The sequence below is a fragment of the Arachis ipaensis genome, chromosome B4 (genome assembly GCF_059453495.1).
Source record: "Arachis ipaensis isolate K30076 ecotype BB chromosome B4, ASM5945349v1, whole genome shotgun sequence".
Lineage (NCBI taxonomy): Eukaryota > Viridiplantae > Streptophyta > Magnoliopsida > Fabales > Fabaceae > Arachis > Arachis ipaensis.
In genome coordinates, this window is record NC_142439.1 from 21498593 (window position 1) to 21521263 (window position 22671).

At 39.9% G+C, this 22671-nt stretch overlaps 2 protein-coding genes across 2 annotated transcripts; both read right to left on the reverse strand.

Annotated features, from left to right (window-relative positions):
• LOC148566879 (uncharacterized) lies at window positions 1–10814 on the reverse strand. Its single transcript, XM_088485656.1, has 2 exons — window positions 8219–10814; window positions 1–176 (listed from the first exon to the last, which is right to left on the reverse strand). Exons 1-2 carry the CDS (start codon window positions 10720–10722, stop codon window positions 17–19), a joined length of 2664 nt encoding a protein of 887 aa, XP_088341782.1. The 5' UTR covers window positions 10723–10814; the 3' UTR covers window positions 1–16.
• A 3512-nt stretch (window positions 10815–14326) lies between these two features.
• Window positions 14327–16780, reverse strand: LOC148566880 (uncharacterized). Its single transcript, XM_088484470.1, has 4 exons — window positions 16313–16780; window positions 15773–16212; window positions 15347–15445; window positions 14327–14420 (listed from the first exon to the last, which is right to left on the reverse strand). The coding sequence occupies exons 1-4, from the start codon at window positions 16778–16780 to the stop codon at window positions 14327–14329; spliced, it is 1101 nt and encodes a 366-aa protein (XP_088340596.1).
• Between the last annotated feature and the right edge of the window lie 5891 nt (window positions 16781–22671).

Consider the following 22671-nt stretch of genomic DNA (forward strand, 5'->3'; position numbering starts at 1 on the left):
AATAACAAGATCGCTACTACTGCCCCCCCGTGTGAGACGGTCCTCCAAGCTGTGGGCAACTCCTGCGGGTGTGTCCGGGTTGGCGACAAAGGCCACACCTCTTTGGCCGATTCGGATCTGCCTCGTCCATGTTCGTTCGTATCCTTGTGGATCTCGGACGACCCTCTCTCGCACGCCTGATGACATGTCATCATGTCATGTTTTTCTATGCCTTTTTCCTTTGTTTTCAATAGGTTTTATGCACTTTCTTGAGCCATAAGCAAGCCAAGTGGGTAGATTTTCATGCTTCCTTTGATTTAATCAACCATGTATGAATTCATGCTATTTCATGAGGTTTTATGCTAAAATTGACACATATTATGAAAGAATGAATATCTCATGATTTTGAGCATAGCTTTGATGTGTTTGGTTGATTAATGATAGATGAAGAAGGCTTGGAGAAAGGTTGAAGCAAAGAGGAATGGCTAGGAGTGAAGAGAGGACAATGGAATAAGTGAAATTGAACCAGGAAGCAAGAAGTTAGCCCCAACGTTAGCCCCCTAACTTGGAGGCTAACGTTGGAACTTGAAATTTCATCCCTGGCCATCCAACGTTTGAGCCAACGTTAGACCCCTAACTTGGAGGCTAACGTTGGCACATGAATATTCAAGGAAGAGGAGCAAAAGTTAGCCCCAACGTTAGCCCCCTAACTTGGAGGCTAACGTTGGAACTTGAGAAGATCTCCCCTGGGCACCAACGTTTGCGCCAACGTTAGCCCCCTAACTTGGAGGCTAACGTTGGCACATGAATTACAAAGGGAGAAGGGCCAACGTTTGCGCCAACGTTAGCCCCCTAACTTGGAGGCTAACGTTGGCACATGAATTACAAAGGTAGAAGGGCCAACGTTTGCGCCAACGTTAGCCCCCTAACTTGGAGGCTAACGTTGGCGCCACACACCACAAGGCATACAAGGGGTATACTTCCAACAAGAATAACTTGAGCTACAGAGCTCCAAATGAGGTGATTCAAGAAGCATTGGAAAGTAGGAATCAAGAGCTTTCCAAGCATATATGGCACTGCATGGTGGACACTAAAATTAAGGGAGAAAACTGCCCCGCAATGTGCATAAACGAACATGGTGGCAACCTGCAGTGAGGCCAACTGACCTCTGCACCTTCAAAGGAGTATAACTCGAGCTGTAGAGCTCCAAATAATGTGCTCCCAACGGCATTGGAAAGTAGACATCCAGGGCTTTCTAACAATATATAATAGTATGGGGTGGACAATACATTTGAGCCTCCAGAACTGGCGTTTTCGCCAACGTTTGAGGGCTAACGTTACCTCAAACGCTGCACACCAAAGCCAGCGACCATGCCCTCTTCAAATGATCATAACTTGAGTTGTAGATGTCCAATTGAAGTGATTCCAAGTGGGTTAGAAAGCTGACATTCAGAGCTTTCCAACCATATATGATAGTCTATATTGGGCATAAAATTGGCAACATGAAAAGAGGACAAAGTTGGCCCCATAAATGTGCATAAGGGAGGCCAACGTTAGGGTCAAAGTTAGACCCCTAACGTTGGCACCAACGTTCATACCAGCAAGTTTTGTGGGCTGCTATGAAAAGTTGGAGCCAAAGTTAGACCCCTAACTTTAGCTCCAACTTTTGGTCCAACTTTTGCAAACTCAACCCGGTTCAATTCGGTTCCTCTTCAAACTCCAAGAGCAATCAACCAAGGCCTTTATCAACCCAATTCCATCAAGAGCAAGGGCCCAAATGATCATCACTCAAAGGCACAAGAAATAGATAAAATAGGAATTTCATTTAATTGTAATTTGTTTTTAATTTCATTTTCATTTTGTAAAGCCTATATAAGGCATCATTTTCATATTTGTGGGGAGGCTGGCTCCACTAGGGAGCATTAGGATTTGAGAGCTCTCTCTTAGTTTTCAATTTCGTTTTGAATCTTGGGTTGAGAATTGAAGAAATTCTGTTTCAATCTCACCTTGAGAATTTTCTTGTTTACTTTCTCTGCACAATTGAATTTCCATTCCTGTTTACTACTTCACCTTCTCTTGGCTTCTGCAATTTACTTTTCTTTAATTTCTCTTGCAATTGTTCTTGTTGGATCTAGGAAGGCATTGAGATCTAGACTTGGTTATCTAGTCTCTTGGGTCCTGAGATCTTAATTCTAATTTTACATTCTCTGTTTGTTGCTTTTCATGTTTATTTACATTTCTGTTTTGGCTCTGAATCAATCAAATCCATCTTTTACTTCTCTGCTTGTTGCAATTTAACTTTTCCTTGTTTAATTTCTGCAAATCCAATTCCCAATTCCCTTTACATTTGATGCAATTTATATTTTTTGTCATTTAAGATTCTTGCAATTTACATTTCTTGCTCTTTAAGTTACTTGCCAATTTACATTCTGCAACTTTAAATTCATTGTCATTTACTTTCTGTTGGTTACAATTTCACACAATTCACATCAATGTTAGCTTGACTAAACTAATCACCCACTAAAGTTGCTTGATCCATCAATCCCTGTGGGATCGACCTCACTCCCGTGAGTTATTATTACTTGATGCGACCCGGTGCACTTGCCGGTTAGATTTGTGTGTTTTGGGAGAAATTTATTTTTCACCAAAATACTCATCAAGTTTTTGGCGCCGTTGCCGGGGATTGATTAGATCAACAATGATTATGTGGGTGAGAAGTCTAGATCAAGCATTTTCTTTATTTTTGTTTTCTGTTTCAAAGTGAAACCAAGGTGTTTGAGTTTTTGCCTCACTAAGAAATTCTCATCTCTGATATGAGTAATTTCAATTTTCCTTGGTTGTGTGTTTTACAAAACTCAAATGGAGTTCAACTCATCTTATGATCAAACAAATTCTATGGGATATCACCCACCATCACCAAACTCTAATGATGGCTGGGGATATCACCAAGAAACTTCAAATTCTGGGCACTCCAATTCATGGAGCTATGCTTCAGAACCACAAGATGAGAAAGAAAATCATATGGGATATTTCTCTCCACCACAAAATAATGCAAGTCATGATTCTAATGGTGGCTGGGAAGGGAATTCTAGTGCTCCATATGATAATCATCCAAAGATATCATCACTTGACCATACTTCAACCGAAAGCCCCTTTCAAAACTCACCACCCACACAAACTTCCATGAACCACTCAAGGCTTTCAGAGCTTGAGTCCAAGCTTGAAAAATATGCGAAAGAAGCACAAATATCCGAGAAAAGGCAAGAAGCTTTCTTCAAAAATATGAATGGAGAAGTAGAGAAAATAAGGAGGAGCTTAGAACCACTGAGCAAGAAAAATGAAGGCCAATTGATGGATATGAAGGAGAAAGTGGAAGAGCAAGATAAGGAGGCCACTACATCAAGTGAACTTTCAATGAAGAATGAGGTGGTTGAACCTGAAACTTCACTTGAGATGACAAGAGAACATGAAAACTCACAACTCTCACAAACCTCCCTGGACCAAAATGCCTCAACATCTGAATCCATGATTGAAAGGTATGACGAGGAGATGAAGAAATGTTGGGAAGATCGACAAACCTCCCCCATGATAGAGCGATTGAAACAAATGTTGGGGGTAAAAGAGGAAGTGGAGGAGCAAGAAAGTGAAGAAGTCATTCCAAACTCAAGTGAGACAGAGAAGTACATAAAGGAGGAGTTCATGGAACCACCAATACAAAAGGCTCTGGATGAATACAAAACTCCAAAAATCACACAACCACCAAAACATGGATTCAAAGAAGTGAAGGCAATTAACAAAAGCACCAAGAAGAGGATTGTGACCAAACTACCAAGGACAACATTCAAGAGGAGGTCAACCACAAGCAATCCAACCCCTGGACCAATAGCAAGCAAGCTCAATCAAGCCATGTACAAAAGAAAGCTTGCTGAGGAGAGACCAAGACAAGGGGTAATAGCTGAATCTTCTCCTCCTTTGAAGTCATTTCTATTAACAAATTGGAAGAAGAGGAAGAAAGTAAAGAACAGGTAGACAGTAGGTACATTTCTTTTCCTTGCTTCGTTTAAATTTCAATAAATTGGCATATGGTTACATTCTAAGTTTGGTGTTGCCCTGCAACAAACTGTTTTCCATCTTCATGGATGATTGCATCAATTTTACATGAAAGTGACACACCAAGATTCTAAGTTTGGTGTGCCACCTATTTTTCTATGCAAATCAATCCAGCAACATCACTTGTCTGCATAATCATATTGCCTTTTACAGTGTTATTTTTCTTCTTAGTTGGATAATTTTTGTTTTCTCTTTATTTCATTTATTTACTTGTTTTTAATGCTTTCCTTCATTAACTGTTTTTGTTAATACATCACCAAGACATCCTTATTCATAACAGACTCTTCATTTGGTGATTGTATTTAACATATAACAGTTTCTTTTGTTTAGTTTTAGTTCAAATAAATTGACATAGGATTGCATTCTAAGTTTGGTGTTGCTATGCAACACAATTTGCTTCAAATCTTTACTGGATACTTGCATTGATTCCAAGTGAAAGTGTCACACTAAGTTTGGTGTGCCACTTATTCTTTATGCAAAGTATTATGCTCACCTTCTTAAGCTTGCAATCACAATGTCTCTGTCTCTTATGCCTTGATTATTATCTTTAATTTTGCTTGCTTGAAACACATGTACTACTAACATTTCTTGTGTAAGACATTCATGATCCATCTTAGCCCCATAGCCACGGTTCTAATAGTTGCTTGAGGATGAACAAGTATTCTGAGTTTGGTATGGGAAGGAGGAGAATGGGAGGAAAATGACAACAATAGAGAAGATGAACTACAAGGTTGTAAAGTTCTCTTTCCTCTCATTTGTTTCAAGCACTATAAACTGCATGATTGTCTTTACCTTCTCTGTATGCATGTGTGTATGAAAAGGCATAGTTGATTTCTAAATTGAAACATGGTGCTATGTCATTATGATTACCAACTTGAGTTTTGTGAATTCAAAAGCAACAAGGTATCATGATCATAAACAAACAAGGCATTAAAGAAGATTTTAGCATGTGCATAAAAGTATTGGGAAGCTAGTATGTTTGATTGTTGCTTAATTGCATTAGATTTTATTTAATTGAAGTTTTCATCTAGCACGTTTTGTGAAATCTTTTAAAATCATGAAAACCTTGAAAGCAAATGCAAAATAAAGCAAGAAAAGAAAAAGGGAAAAATTGAGAAAGCTGAAGGCTCTGAGTACCAATGGCAATTTATTTGCTAAGTACTTGTGGTGTTTATGTATCAAGCCAAATGCTTGAAAACAAAACACTTAGAAGTCAAGGCTAGGCTCAAAGTGCAAAAGCACTCCCTCAAAGCTCAAGGCTCTGAGCATCAATGATTAGAGAGTTAAGAAAAGAAAAGAAAAATGAGCTTAATGAAGTCCTCTAATCAAATGCTTGTGGTGCTTATGTATCAAGTGGTAATACTTGAAAACAAAGCATTTAGAAGTCGTAGCTTTGTTATCAACTCATGGGGCAAAGCACCCAAAAGGAGAAGCTAAATAAAAAATTCAAAAGCTTGTTTCAAGGAAGAAATATAAAAGAAAGATTTCATAAATTGAGCTAGATGGAAGCATCAATCATTTACATTTCTTTTGTGATTGTAGCATGCTTAGAAAACTAGCTTACCATGAACATTGAGTTGCTATTCTTCTTACCTTGGATTGTCAATCTTTATTGCATGATTCTCTTCTTGCTTGGGGACAAGCAAGGTTTAAGTTTGGTATTGTGATGACATGTCATCATGTCATGTTTTTCTATGCCTTTTTCCTTTGTTTTCAATAGGTTTTATGTACTTTCTTGAGCCATAAGCAAGCCAAGTGGGTAGATTTTCATGCTTCCTTTGATTTAATCAACCATGTATGAATTCATGCTATTTCATGAGGTTTTATGCTAAAATTGACACATATTATGAAAGAATGAATATCTCATGATTTTGAGCATAGCTTTGATGTGTTTGGTTGATTAATGATAGGTGAAGAAGGCTTGGAGAAAGGTTGAAGCAAAGAGGAATGGCTAGGAGTGAAGAGAGGACAATGGAATAAGTGAAATTGAACCAAGAAGCAAGAAGTTAGCCCCAACGTTAGCCCCCTAACTTGGAGGCTAACGTTGGAACTTGAAATTTCATCCCTGGCCATCCAACGTTTGCGCCAACGTTAGACCCCTAACTTGGAGGCTAACGTTGGCACATGAATATTCAAGGAAGAGGAGCAAAAGTTAGCCCCAACGTTAGCCCCCTAACTTGGAGGCTAACGTTGGAACTTGAGAAGATCTCCCCTGGGCACCAACGTTTGCACCAACGTTAGCCCCCTAACTTGGAGGCTAACGTTGGCACATGAATTACAAAGGGAGAAGGGCCAACGTTTGCGCCAACGTTAGCCCCCTAACTTGGAGGCTAACGTTGGCACATGAATTACAAAGGGAGAAGGGCCAACGTTTGCGCCAACGTTAGCCCCCTAACTTGGAGGCTAACGTTGGCGCCACACACCACAAGGCATACAAGGGGTATACTTCCAACAAGAATAACTTGAGCTACAGAGCTCCAAATGAGGTGATTCAAGAAGCATTGGAAAGTAGGAATCAAGAGCTTTCCAAGCATATATGGCACTGCATGGTGGACACTAAAATTAAGGGAGAAAACTGCCCCGCAATGTGCATAAACGAACATGGTGGCAACCTGCAGTGAGGCCAACTGACCTCTGCACCTTCAAAGGAGTATAACTCGAGCTGTAGAGCTCCAAATAATGTGCTCCCAACGGCATTGGAAAGTAGACATCCAGGGCTTTCTAACAATGTATAATAGTATGGGGTGGACAATACATTTGAGCCTCCAGAACTGGCGTTTTCGCCAACGTTTGAGGGCTAACGTTACCTCAAACGCTGCACACCAAAGCCAGCGACCATGCCCTCTTCAAATGATCATAACTTGAGTTGTAGATGTCCAATTGAAGTGATTCCAAGTGGGTTAGAAAGCTGACATTCAGAGCTTTCCAACCATATATGATAGTCTATATTGGGCATAAAATTGGCAACATGAAAAGAGGACAAAGTTGGCCCCATAAATGTGCATAAGGGAGGCCAACGTTAGGGTCAAAGTTAGACCCCTAACGTTGGCACCAACGTTCATACCAGCAAGTTTTGTGGGCTGCTATGAAAAGTTGGAGCCAAAGTTAGACCCCTAACTTTAGCTCCAACTTTTGGTCCAACTTTTGCAAACTCAACCCGGTTCAATTCGGTTCCTCTTCAAACTCCAAGAGCAATCAACCAAGGCCTTTATCAACCCAATTCCATCAAGAGCAAGGGCCCAAATGATCATCACTCAAAGGCACAAGAAATAGATAAAATAGGAATTTCATTTAATTGTAATTTGTTTTTAATTTCATTTTCATTTTGTAAAGCCTATATAAGGCATCATTTTCATATTTGTGGGGAGGCTGGCTCCACTAGGGAGCATTAGGATTTGAGAGCTCTCTCTTAGTTTTCAATTTCGTTTTGAATCTTGGGTTGAGAATTGAAGAAATTCTGTTTCAATCTCACCTTGAGAATTTTCTTGTTTACTTTCTCTGCACAATTGAATTTCCATTCCTGTTTACTACTTCACCTTCTCTTGGCTTCTGCAATTTACTTTTCTTTAATTTCTCTTGCAATTGTTCTTGTTGGATCTAGGAAGGCATTGAGATCTAGACTTGGTTATCTAGTCTCTTGGGTCCTGAGATCTTAATTCCAATTTTACATTCTCTGTTTATTGCTTTTCATGTTTATTTACATTTCTGTTTTGGCTCCGAATCAATCAAATCCATCTTTTACTTCTCTGCTTGTTGCAATTTAACTTTTCCTTGTTTAATTTCTGCAAATCCAATTCCCAATTCCCTTTACATTTGATACAATTTATATTTTTTGTCATTTAAGATTCTTGCAATTTACATTTCTTGCTCTTTAAGTTACTTGCCAATTTACATTCTGCAACTTTAAATTCATTGTCATTTACTTTCTGTTGGTTACAATTTCACACAATTCACATCAATGTTAGCTTGACTAAACTAATCACCCACTAAAGTTACTTGATCCATCAATCCCTGTGGGATCGACCTCACTCCTGTGAGTTATTATTACTTGATGCGACCCGGTGCACTTGCCGGTTAGATTTGTGTGTTTTGGGAGAAATTTATTTTTCACCAAAATACTCATCAACGCCTCTTGGCAGGGTCCGGGATCACGGTTGGCCCGTCGTAAGGTGGCCAGAATCCCTCCGGTATCGGCGGTGTGAATCCCATCTGGTACACACGGAACACTGAACTAATCTGATACACGCTGTGAACATAAGAGGACCAGGTAACCCGTGAGTAGGCGCAGCATGCAAGTGCGTGCTGGCATGGGAAATGAAGTGCCTGGAAGTACCCGCAGTCACAGGTCTGGGACGCAAGCGATACTCTGTAGGTACCTAATGAGAAAGAGCCCGTCGGAGTGGTCTCGGCTACGGTGAACTCGGAGTTATCCCGGTCATACAAAGTCACCGTGAAGCACCTCGAATTCTTCAAGTTGGCCTCTATACACTTCACCAAGTACTGACTGAATTGCTGTCCGGTTCCCATCTGGGCCTCAGCCTCTCTACCCTTGCGAACAAAGAGTTCCGCAAGCCTTCCATATGTTGCCTTCACCAAAGAGCAAACAGGGAGGTTTCTGACACCCTTTAGGATTGAGTTCACACACTCTGAGATATTCGTCGTCATGTGACCGAATCTCCGTCCCTCGTCACGATGCTGAGTCCATAAGGAATAATCAATCCGGTTCGCCCACTCACACATCGCCGGGTCTTCAGACCGAAGAATATCAAACCAGTAATCAAACTCAACCTCGGTCTTGGCATATGCGGCATTCACTAGAAGCCTACGTGCATCCTTGCCCTTGAAGGTAAGGGAAAAATTAGCCGCTACGTGTCGAATGCAGAATGCACGGTATGCAGATGGAGGTAACCAACCTCCGTCCGGAGCCTCAAGCGCCGCCTTTATGCCGTTATGCCTGTCCGATATAACCAGAAGACCGGGCTGCGGTGTCACGTGCTGTCTAAGGTGGGAGAGAAAGAATGACCAAGACTCTGCATTCTCACCTTCTACTAGTGCGAATGCAACAGGTAGAATGTTGGAGTTCCCGTCCTGTGCAATCGCGATGAGCAAAGTACCCCCGTACTTCCCATACAGATGGGTCCCATCAATGCTAACTAAAGGCTTGCAATGGAGAAATGCCTGGATGAGCGGTGGAAACGTCCAGAAAAGTCTGTGGAAAAAAGCTTGAGACTCGTCTACTTGTCCACTAACTCGAACGGGGCTCGTCCGTAGGATTGCAACAGTACCGGGCATCGTCAACTGGACTCCCAAAACCCACCTGGGGAGCTCGTTGTATGACTCATCCCAGTCACCGTATACGAGGGCAATTGCCTTCTGCTTCGCCATCCAGACCCTCCTGTAAGTCGGCCTAAACCCGAAGTGTGCTGCCGTGGCATTTAGGAGCACCTTGATGCTGACGGATGCATCAGCCCTAACCATTGGCATAACGAACGCGGAAATCACATGATAATCCAAGCTCCTGTGGTCACTCGAGATGGAGGTCGCAAGACAAGTGTGAGGTCCATTGTACTGCTTGACCTCCCAAATGCCCTTGCGCTTCCACAGACTCAGTCGAATCAACCATGTGCACCCATTCCCAAACTCAGAACACTTGCCCACATAACGGCGATGATCAGACTCCACAACCTTGTACTGTACCCGTCGCCGGATGCTGTAAGTCTTCACACTTAACAGGGCCTCGTCTTTATCCTGAAACTGCTGACCAACCTGGAACTCTGTCAAACCAGCAGTCCCTTCAGCATCTCTAGCTCCGAATCCAACAGAGTGCCCTGAAACACCCTCTTGCCTCATGGCATCTAGGTCCAAAGAGGAAAAATGTGGTGGATACTGCTGTGTGCCAGAACTAGAACCACCAACTACCAATGCAGGCTCAGTCGCTCCAACCTCGTCGCCGCTGTCATCCTCAATCATATCCGGCTCGACGTCGTCCTCCTCTACATCACCCAACACTCCGTCACCGACGCCAACCGGTGGAACTCCCTGTAAAGCGTTCGGCAGTATATCAACTGATCCTACCACGTCGCCTACTCCATCATTCAGATCAACAGCAAAAGACGGGGAGGCGACTGGTTCGACCGCTGGCTCGTACACAGGGACGGACGAAGAAGCAACGGCCGGCCTGGAACTCGAACCAGCTGCCACTGCTTCAGTGGTGGCATTCCGGTTCGAACCCCCTGAGCTGGATACCACATCAACCAACTTTGCCAACAACTCTGGTGTCCTAACCTCGGGAAACTGCCTCCGACATAGAAACATGACTTGCAGGTCCTCATCACTACCAATCGTGAAGCAATCATACTTCACCGTATCCTGCAAGACAGTGATTGGAATGCGATAGAAAAACTTCTTCACTCGCTTCGCACCTTCCAGACCGAGTTTCATTAGCACAGATCTAACAAGATCATCATAGCTAGTCGTTGGTTTCACGACGATACAGAGAGGATCCTTATCTGTGAACTTCACACCGGAGCGAGTTTTTGTCTTAATGGATCCTCTATGGTGAACCAAAACCCCGAAACTCTCCTCACTAGCCATATTACACCCTCTATGAGAGCAACTCACGTCTAGAACCATATATATACTGCACTGTCTACCACTAATTCGAACCGGACTGGTTCGAATTCATTTTGTGTAATTCGAACCAGCCTGGTTCGAATTACTTGGTGCAGCTCCTCCCTATATAATTCGAACCAGGGTGGTTCGAATTATGTGCTACGTTTTCCTCCCAAGTAATTCGAACCACCCTGGTTCGATTTACTTGAATGAATTTCTCTCTTCATAATTCGAACCACTCTGGTTCGAATTACTTATGAAGAGTTCGAACCATACTGGTTCGAATTATATAAATATAGGGTTTGGCTTATTGCAGAAACGAATTTCACTTTGGCTTATTTAAGTAATTTGCAACTTCCCTTGGTTTATTCTAGTTTTTTGCCCAATTATTTATGTAATTAGAAGTACCCAATTAAGTTTACGACAAAACCTAAAAATCGATCACAAATTTAATTTGAGTATCTTTATAAGATAGACTTCAATAAAAAATTGAAAAGTAACAGAAATAATTGATTAAATTCACTAATTTTTGATATAAAATTATTGACTTTATAAATATAGTAATATAACAAAAATAAAATTATTTTAAGAACAGAACCAAAGACACCCCTTGTTGAGAGTGAGAGAGAGAGAAGGAGGGGGGGGGGGGCTCTAGGCTTTTAGAATTGGTATCCGTTTTTCTTTCTTTATTGCAGTCATAGTAATTAGTTTATCCTCCCATGTTAGATAATAAAATTAATTAAGGATTATTTTAATTCACGTAAAATTTTTTATATAATTGATTACTTTTTAAATTTTAAATTTTTTCCAAAATTATGTATATTAATTTTGTATACATAATTTATATAAAATAAAAGCTCTAATTATTACAGATAAGAAATAGTAGACAAATTAACTATTGGATGATTGGATCAGCATTTAGTTCTTAACTCTATTATAATATCTTATATACGTTAATGTATTATATTGTTTTTTTTTTTTTGCGAGATATTAAGAATATAAAAAATAATATACTATTTATCAATGAATAATAATTTCATTCAAAGTACAAAAACTAAAAAGTATGTGTCATATACATGCACGTAAGACGTGTATATAATATTTGTCTATGGAGTTTTAGTTGATTGATTAGAAAAAAATAATAATAAAGGATTAGTTTGGTATTATTTCAAAAATATTTTATTTCAAAATGTTTGTGACTATTATAATTGATAATTTGTTTTTGGCCAACATCTAAGAAAAACAAAAAACTAAATATGAAACCAGAATTAAATCTTAAAATTAATTAATCAGACTTGTATAGTCATAATAATAACAATTAATATTACACAACATATGAGAACAAAATAAATTTAGAGTTTCAATGTCCATAATAATAATAATAATAATAATAATAATAATGAAATATGACAATTTTTTTAACTTAGTAAAATAGTATCACAACTAAAAATAACTATCTTTTGAACTTTTAAAGGTTAAATTTTATTTTATGATTATATGATTTTTTATATTAAATAATTTATTCCAAAAAAAATAAAATATTACCCAGCTATTATACTCATAAATTAAAGAGTAAAATATATTTTTTGTTTTTAAAGTTTGACAAAAGTTTTAAAAATACCTCTAAGTTTTATTTTATTTTAATTTTATCTCAAAAGTTTTCGATTTGCATCAAATATATCTTCGACGGCTAAATTTTAAAAAAAATTTAAGACCAATCTAACAATAATGCATGAAAATTATGCTTGATTTACTTGTATTGAAGGTTGTTCTTATGAAATTGTTGTTGAATTGATCTTAAATTTTTAAAAAAATTAGCCGTCAGGAGTATATTTGATGCAAATCGAAAACTTTTGGTGGGACAAAATTGAAACAAAATAAAACTTAAGGATATTTTTAAAATATTTGTAAAATTTTAGAGACAAAATATATATTTACCCTAAATTAAAATATGAGTCATTCTAAAGTTAATTTATGAAAAAATCTCAGCTAGTTCAGTCCAGCAATAGTTTATTCATATAAAAAAAAGTAACTATTATATTTATGATCCGGTTGTAAAATATGGATCAGCTACGTATTTTTATTTCCATTTTGTTTTTTGTTCATCATCATAGAATTTCCCTATTCCCATTTCCCTATTCTTTAATTTCTAAATATTTCGTACAACATAGTATTGAAACAACCACACATACATCACTCTAAAATCAATTTCGCACAACGCATAGTTTAGTCTATAAATAAGACATCGTAATGATCAAAGCATACTTAAGACATAATTTACTACTCCCTCATTCTCGTTATATTTTTTCCTTTTTCGTTTTATTTTTTGTTGCAAATTAAGTTGTTTTTTTTTTTAAATTTCAAAGAGCTATTAATTAATTTTTTCTTATTAATCTATCCGGTGGTGCTATGCAATCAACTTTTTAGCCAATAAAATAATAGGTGAGCAAAAATTAAGGTAAGAGAAAGAGACGTTTAAAGGAAAAAAGAATTATTAAGTAGCTGATTGTCGGTTATAAAAATTTGGTTTCCAATATTTTCTTAATTCGGTATACTCTTTACTATTAAATAAGAAGAGAAAGACAACCAAAAAAAAGAGAGAATTAATAAAATATAAAAATACTATTATAAAAAAAAGGTTTTTTTTTTAGATATTTTGATATTGAATAAATTTTTTTGAATGTGTTATGCAATCACTTCTTCCAAAAATTTAAGGTGTTAAATTGATAGGAAGAGAATATAAATTAGGGATAAATATTGTTTTGGTTCCTGACGTTGAAGGTCAGAATCGAAATCGTTCCTGATGTAAATTTTGATTTAGAATCATCCTTAATGTCGTATTTAAATTTAAAAACGTCCTTTATAATTTTTTCGGACATAAACACCCTTTTGTCGTTACCGGTAGTTATGACCACAGAAAACAATTATATATATATATATAAAATAAAAAAATGGAAAAGCATTATAAATATACATTGAATTGAAAGGAAAAAAGGGTAAAGTAATGTGAAAGCCACTGTTGCAGATTTCACTATCGAAGACCTCCTAGAGGGAGAACGCCATGGCTGCCCAAAGCTTAACCTCATCTCGAAGCAGATCTTCGTCACATGGTAGGTTGCTACTTTGTTTCTATGGTGAGAAGCCGGTGTTGCGAATCTCGGGGACCAAGGAGAACCCAGGTCGCAGATTTTGGGGCTGTGTCTACTTTGAGGTTTGTTTTTTTCTTTTCCTTTGAATTGGGTCGTTTGGGTGATGGAATGGAGAGTGAACACGGTGGGTATGTGCAAGTGCAACAAGGCTGCAACTTCTTTCATTGGGTAGATCCAGAGACAGAGGTGGAACACTTAGAAATTGCTAGAATAAGGAAGAAGGTTTCAACGCTGAAATCAAGAACGAAAGCGGCAGAGTGGAAGCTGAAGGTCGTTGCTGTTTTAGGATTTTTTTTGGGTGGGTTGAGTTTGTGTATTTGCTGCTGCAGAATTTTTCTAAAGCACCACAACAGTGTGTAATTCCATTGAACTTGGTATGAAAAGTGTGTAGGAGTATGCTGCTGTTGTTGTTGTTGTAGGTAAATTGGGCTAGGGTTTATCTATTAGGGAGGTTTCCTGAATCTGTTGTGTTGAATCTATTTCAACATGTATAAATGACTATTTTGTAAGCATGGCTGGGAAATGAAATGAGAGTGGAATTTTTTCTTGGCAAATACATGGGTTCCATTACTGAACAATGCCATAACAGTGTCATTAACATGGTAAATGTTAAAATATATAATAAACATAGTGTTTCACATTATCAGAACCTTAAAAGAAACTTAACTCAAAATAAACCCAAAAACAAAAGGGTTGGCTGGTCCAAGCCAATAATTCAGTACAACAGTCAGTAGCACACAGGCAAAATATAAGCAACAAAAAGTAGCTAACAAGTCCACACTGACATTATCAGAACCTTAACACAAACTTAAGTAAAAATAAACCAACATGCATAGTATAGAAATATGACAATTTGATGCTAAGTTTTCCATTTCTCTAAAGCAATTCCCATTTTTTGGAGGCAACTTTGTCATTAACTTAAGTTTCTTTGGAGAAACGTGAGGTCCTCCAGAAAGCCTGACAGAAAAGTGTCAAGTAGGTTGGCTTGAAGCTGTGGCAAGGGTTGGCTGAGATGCTGGAAGAGTTCTGGTGGTTGGCTGTGATGAGGATGAAGAAGGTACTGAATTTATTGGGCTGGCAATCCTCTTGGTTTGTGGATCATGTTGGGCTGAAGAGTTGGGCTTAGTGGTTCCCTTGGGCCTGCCTCTAAGCCTTTTTGGCTGTGTTGCAAAATTGGACTGGGCTGAAGTTGGTGGCTGTATTGCTGAAGCAGCTTTTCGCTTGACAGTGAGTTTAAAAGTGGGCTGTGAAGATGCAGTCTTCTTTCCTCCCTTAGTAGCTGGAGGCTGTGATTTGTTGCTTCCCTTCTTCTACTTGCCTTTGCTTAGTTTCTTTGAATGTTGGGCCTAAGAAATAATTGCAGTGAACAGAGATGAATATAAGGCTTATGAACAAATCTCAGACAAGTAACCAGAAAAATTAATTAACATACTTCATCCTCAATAGGTTTAGGGCATCTGCTTTTATTATGTCTAGCTGAACCATATATAGAGCACCTTTGTTTCTCCCCCTTCCTTGACATGTGAGTGCGGCTGCTCTGTTCTTCATCTTCAGCAGCTGGTTTCCTTGTTTTGACTAGCCTGTGACTAGGCCTTCTATAAGGGGGCAGCATAACATCAGAATGTGCTGTTCTCTCCTATAGATCAGCTCCGTTCAATGGGTGTATGAATGCCTCGTAACACCTCAAGTATGCTTCTCTCTTATAGCAGTAGGCCACATAAAGTTCCAATCCAAGCTCCTTGAATTTGATGCAACTAATAGCATGGACACAAGGTATTCTACTCATCTGCAACCTTCTACATGAGCATTCATAAGATCCTAAGTCAACAGCAAACTTGTCTAATCCGTTAACAACCTCATATTTCTGAGCTACAGACCAATATGGCCGTCATTCTCTAGCAGATCTAGACCTCCTCTCTAACCTGATTCTAATCCTAGGTAATATTGTCCCTGAATAGTTCTGAGCAAGATCCTTATTCTCTGCCCATCTAGTCATTAGTTTAACCCTGATCTCCTCTAACATCGTAACTATGGGCTTCTCTCTAGCATCAACTATGGCAGCATTAAAGCTCTCAGACATATTGTTAACCAGTGTATCTACTTTAGAATTATAGGTGAACCTAGATCTAGACCAATACTTAGGAGGGATAGCATTTTGGTACTGAAAATCTTCCTGATTCACAGCTTTCAGTTCGGCCATGTATCTCTCCCAATCCTTCCAGTGAGTCGCCTTAGAACACTTCCACATGAGTTGCTTCAATTGTAACCCTGGAAACCTTTTTCTAAAGTTGCTGTATAAGTACCTCACACAGAATCGATTATCCACTCCTGGTATAACATCCTTGTATGCTGGCAACAAACCCTACACTCATGAAATTGAGGAGCATACAGTTAGTGATACTTGAAATGCAGTAATTCACCATGTAAATGTGCATAAGTAAAATGTGGTGAACCATGCTTACTTTCTGCTGGTCAGACATGAATGTGGATCTTTCCATCTTCTCAGCCCCAATGTCAGATGCAAGATGATTTAGGAACCAAGTCCATGAGTCATTGGTCTCGACCTCTACAACTGCATATGCAATGGGTAGCATTTGGTCATTCGGATCCCAACCAATGGCAGTGAGCAATTGTTCTCCTTGGGGTGTCTTCAAAAAATAGCCATCTAGACCAATGAAGGACATGCAATGCTGGAAGCTCTGCTTGCATGCTTCCAAGCACACGTAGATCCTTTGGAAAATGCAGTAATTGGTCATGGATGAGGCTTGTGCTTCATTATCAAGATCAGAGGACTTTTGCACTTGTATGCGAATGGAGGAGCCTGGATTTGCCCGCAGGAGCTCATGTCCATAATCATATATCCTCATATACTGCTCTCGGAAGGTTCCCTGGATTTCATCCAATGCAATCTGCTTAGTCCTCGTTGCCATTGACTTAGTGACAGTTAAGTTCCACTTTTTTTTGAGCCTTTGAAACCAACTCCCTTATCTTCACCTTGGGATTTGATTCAACCTTATTCTTAAATGCGTTGCCAAGCCATTTCGAGTGTAAAATCCCCACCCTGTGTGCTTGTGTACATGTGTGAGTCAAATTCATGCTGCGAAGCTGCCAAGTATCCTCTTCTTAAATTTTCGCAGCATACAGCCAAAAGGGACACTTTCTAGAACAAATAGCCCGAACCTTCTGCAAATCACACTTCCTAAATGTGATTTCCCTAGCGGTCTGTACGGCATATGCAGTCATAGTGTCCTTGAACTCTTTCTGAGATGCATACACTGTGCCCACTTCCCACTTGTATTGATTCATGTCTTTTTGATGCTTGTGAACTAGATACCTCTGTCCCTGATGGTCTGAATCTGAACATCAGTTCCAACCTCGTGGTCAATTTCTAACTCTTCACTATTTGCTCCCTCGTCATCTTCAAAGTTGTCAATTACGACACCCTTCTTTTTTACTGCCCTACGTTTTTCATTCATGACATTAACATCCTGAAACCCACTAACATCAGGATCAAGCTCATCTTCACTGTCGGTAAAGTGTAAATCATCTTCACTGTCGTCCTCTTCTTCATATGGTTTATACTCTGAATCAACACTGTCACTATCACCAGAATTACCCAACTCAGCTTCCTGATTAACATCATCATCAATGTCCCTAGTCTTTGCCCCAGAGTTATCAGCACCTAGTTCAGATTGGTTCATACCAGCCTGTTCTCCACCATACACAACCAGCTCTTGTCCCTCACTTTCATCAACCATGCTATGATCCCCCCAACATCAATGTAGCCAGCAGCAGGAAACACGTCTTCCTCCTCAACCTTGTGCACAACATACAACTCCACATAATCTCTCAACTCAGCTATTTTACACATGGCAATCGAATATGCATCACCTTTAAACAACTACAAAATTTTCTCCAAGTCTTCATGTGTAGGATCCTTGAACCACAACGCAGAGATATTCTCCTCCACATAACCAAACTGCTTTAACTCTGCATAGGCTTCAAATAAGGACCACCGATCACCATCAATCTCTTCTATCACTGTTGTTTCTCCTCCCACATACTGTAATAGCCCGTTCTGATAGGTAAACCATCTTCCATGGTAGACTTTCAGTTTAAAATAACCCATTGTATTCTCCAACACCTTATACCCAGTACCATAATGCAGCAATAATAGAAGAAAAAATTAAAAAAAAGAACCACACAGACCTGCCTATTTCACAGTGATGTTAATCCCTAGTCTCAATAAACATCGACTCCATTCAACCATCAACAAACTACCAAAATCTAACCTTCTAACCCGAAATTAACTACTACGAGGAGAGTTACCATAGTCAATGGAAGGACGGAAACATACTTACGCCAACGCTGCGAGTACTGCCTGATGGACTGTTCACAATCCTGCCTTCCAGTAACCCGAAATCGCCTGCTCTCTTCAGTCCAAGAACAGCTTCTGTCGTTTCTGATTCTTAGTTAGGGCACGCTGCAACTACATTGGTTTATGAAATATTGTGATTAATGTTATGGTTAACGTTGAGGATTTACAAGCATATGAAGAGGTGAAGTGTTTTGTGCGAAACACAAAAGCTGAAAAGGGTAGCTTCGTCATTTACAAAAAGTTTTTATTACAAAGGACGTTTTTAAATTCAAATACGACATTAAGGACGATTCTAAATCAACATTTATATCAGAGACGGTTTCGATTCTGACCCTCAACGTTAAAGACCAAAACAATACTTATCCCTATAAATTATTATATCTCTAACATGTTCAATCAATTAAGAGTCTGTTTTGAGTTTTGTCTCAATTTTTTGGCATAAATTTTTTTTCTTTTTTATTTTATTTTATGCATTTTTTCTTTTAGAAGATAATAAGAATCGAATTCTATACCTTTCGGTTATAAAAGTTATGGTACTATGTCATGAAATTATTTTATTTAAAAATTTAAACAAATAATATATATATATATATATATATATATATATGATTATATTTGTAACAAAATGTGGTTAGAGTTGTAAAGAAAAAGAAAAAGAAAAAGAAAATTTTGGAAGGGAGATAGCTTAAAGAAGTGAAAGAAGGACTTAAAATTTTTAAATTCGATGTCGTTAGTTCATGAGTCTGAAGTAAGAAAAATGAGTTTAGAGGACTTAATTATTATACAACTTTTCAGTAATTGTTCATACCCTGGGTCGAGCTATCCGATCCGGGATAATTGGCGACAAAGCGACCGACCTCTTCAGGTCAGACTATCCGACCTCTTCTTCTAAAGAGCTCGGCCAATCGACAGGAAAGCCCAATAAAGGGCCCAAATAGAGGAACACGACCCAAATCCACAGGCAGTCCGAGCCTACAGAGATAAGGGCGGTTCCCTTGAAGATAAGCTGACCTCACCCAAAGATAAGATAAGATAAGATAAGATAACTAACTTATCTTATCTAAAAAGGTCACTCCACACCATTTGTTCATACCCTGGGTCGAGATGACTGAGCCGGGATGTTCAGTAGCAAAACGACCGACCTCTTTAGGTCAAGAGGACCGACTTCTTTACGAAGAAGTCGGCCAAAGCGGCAGGAAAAGCCCAAAGAAGGGCCCAACTCAAGGAATACGACCCAGATCCAAAGGCAGCCCAAGCCGATAGAGACAAGGGCGGTTCCACGGAAGATAAGCTGACCTCAACAAAAGATAAGATAAGATAAGATAACTAACTTATCTTATCCAAAGAAGGTCACATCTCACTACTATAAATACACTGGAGCACCCAGGTATAACTCATACTCTGATTTTACAATAAACCAGCTTAATACCCGTGCTAACTTAAGCATCGGAGTCTCTTGCAGGTACCCCCCACCCTTCGGTGACCAAGGATCAGTAGTGCAGCAAGTCCAACAAGTCGGACACAACAGCTCCGGCCGCCACCAGCCAGCCGGACACACCATCTTCGACCAATACAGAAGATCTCATCCGAGATCGACCTCCAGTTTCAGGTAACCCTTGGAACATTGGCGCCGTTGCCGGGGAACCTGGAAGTTATCCCAACACCATGGCGGACGGCCATGATAACGACCACGACTCAGATCTAGAAAACAGAACACCGCACAAGAACGTGGACACTACATTGAAGGATGCTCCGGAATCCAACGGAGACAAAAACTCATCAAATTCGGGAGCAATAGAAGCACTTCAAGATCGCTTAAAGCAACTTGAGAAAGAATCCCAACAACAACGGGAGATCGGAAAGGATCTGCAAAGAGAGGTATAGCGACGTCGAGAATTGGAAGAAAAACTACGGCAATTAGAAGCCGATCTCAAATCAAAAGCTCCTCGGACTTCTCCTGAGGAAAATTCACGCAAAGAACAAGATCCATTCACCAGGGAAATCATGAAAACCAAAATTTCAAAAGACTTCAAGCTCCCGGATATGATTTTGTATGATGGCACCACAGATCCTAACCATCATCTCAACAATTTTAGAAGCAGAATGTACCTTACCGACGCCTCAGATGCCGTTCGCTGCAAAGCTTTTCCAACAACTCTCACGAAGACAGCAATCAGATGGTTCGACAACCTACCTCCAAAGTCCATCTCAAACTTTGACGACCTGGCCAAAAAGTTCCTGGCCAGATTCTCCATCCAGAAAGATAAGGCCAAGCACGCCCCCAGTTTACTAAGGATCAAGCAAGGAGAACGGGAGAGCCTCCGCAACTACATGGAGAGATTCAACAAAACATGCATGGATATTCAAAGCTTACCAACAGAGGCCGCCATCATGGGACTCATCAACGGCCTACGAGAGGGACCTTTTAGCCAATCTATATCAAAAAAGTACCCTACCTCCTTAGACGAAGTACAGGAGCGAGCAGAAAATTACATCAATATGGAAGAAAACGCTCGATTGGGAGAAACCTCAAAATCTGGGGTCCCCTACCGAGATAAAGACAAGGAATCCAAAAGGAAAGAAGATCGGCAAGGGGAGAAAATAAAAAATACCACAATTACACTCCTCTCAAGGTATCCCTAGTTGACGTATACAAAGAAGTCTGCCACACGGAGAAAATACCCCCAGCTCGGCCACTCAAAGGCAAAAGAGGGGGAGGAAATCGGAATGAGTATTGTGAATACCATCGAGTGCGAGGTCACTCCACCAATGAGTGATTCAATTTAAAGAACATCATAGAAAAGTTGGTGAGGGAAGGAAAACTAGATCGGTTTCTAGTAACCCGAGATGATGATCAAAGAAAGAGACGAAGGGACGAAGATATCGGACGAACCGCGCGATCACCTCGTACACCAGAAAGACACGTCCACATGATACATGGCAGATTCGCAGGGGGAGGAATCTCCAAATCATCTCGTAAAAGATATCTCAAAGAAGTATATCATGTCGAAGGAAAGGAGGAAGCACCCGACATCCCTGCAATCATGTTCACTAAAGAGGACGCATCTAGAATCATCTCGGGACACGACGACCCCATGGTCATTACCATCATACTGGCAAACACCAATCTCCAAGATCAAGGAAGCTCCGCCGACATCTTATTCAAAATAGCTTTTGACAAACTCGGTTTAGAAGACAAGGAGCTTAAGGCATACCCGAACAGTCTGTTCGGACTGGGAGATACCCCGGTACAACCATTAGGATACATATCACTACATACAACCTTCAAAAAGGGAACCAATCCAGGACCCTCAAAATAGACTACATTGTGGTCGACGTAAGTTCAACCTACAATGCTCTAATAGGTCGGACAACACTCAATCAACTCGGCGCAATAGTCTCGACCTCACATCTATGCATGAAATTCCCAACTACAGAAGGGATAGCTACAATAAAAGTAGATCAAAATATGGCGCGCCGCTGTTATAACGAAAGTGCAGCGGAGAAGAGTTCCATACAATTGAGCTTGGCGGAGTGCAGCGACGAGAGGAACTCTGTCCGCAGCCAGAAGGCGAGATAGAGAAGGTTCAGATCGGAGACACCTCGGACAAAACAACTAATATTGGAACAATCCTAAGAGGAGACTCAAAAGAATTACTGATACAATTCTTATGCGATAATGTCAATCTATTCACATGGAAAGCCGCAGACATGCCAGGCATAGACGCCAAGCTTATGTGCCACAAGTTGGCGGTCTATCCAGGATCTCGGCCGGTGCAGCAGAGACGAAGAAAACTTGGACCGGAGCGATCCCAAGCTGTGGAAGAGCAGGTACAGGCACTACTAGAGGCAGGATTCATAAGAGAATTCAAGTATCCACTATGGTTAGCCAACGTCGTCTTGGTGAAAAAATCAAATGGGAGGTGGCGAATGTGTACTGACTACACCGATCTCAACAAAGCCTGCCCAAAAGATCCTTACCCACTCCCAAGTATCGACGCTTTGGTAGATGCTTCCTCTGGATATAGATACCTCTCGTTTATGGACGCATACTCGGGATACAACCAAATCCCCATGTATCCACCAGATCAAGAAAAGACCTCATTTTTAACGCCGAAAGTAAATTACTGCTACATCGTGATGCCCTTCGGTCTCAAGAATGTGGGTGCTACTTATCAAAGGCTGATGAACAAAGTCTTCTCAAACCACATCGGAAAAATCATGGAAGTCTATGTGGACGACATGTTGATAAAGACATAAAGCGAAGACACATTACTGTCCGACCTGACTCAAGTGTTCGACACTATAAGGAAGCACGACATGCGACTCAATTCTGCAAAATGCACCTTTCCGATAGAAGCAGGCAAATTCCTAGGTTTCATGCTCACACAAAGAGGAATTGAAGCAAACCCGAATAAATGCCAAGCCATACTCAACATGAAG

Excerpts from the sequence above, each read along its gene's own strand:
- LOC148566879 (XM_088485656.1), bottom strand. The coding sequence starts at position 10,722 with ATGGTTCTAGACGTGAGTTGCTCTCATAGAGGGTGTAATATGGCTAGT. Across the intron at positions 177-8,218 it reads ATCCCGGACCCTGCCAAGAG|GCGTGCGAGAGAGGGTCGTC; the intron begins GCGTTGATGAGT and ends ACATGTCATCAG.
- LOC148566880 (XM_088484470.1), bottom strand. The coding sequence starts at position 16,780 with ATGGCAACGAGGACTAAGCAGATTGCATTGGATGAAATCCAGGGAACC. Across the intron at positions 15,446-15,772 it reads TTACCTAGGATTAGAATCAG|AAGGCCTAGTCACAGGCTAG; the intron begins GTTAGAGAGGAG and ends GCCCCCTTATAG. Across the intron at positions 14,421-15,346 it reads AGGAAGGGGGAGAAACAAAG|TAATGGAACCCATGTATTTG; the intron begins GTGCTCTATATA and ends GGCATTGTTCAG.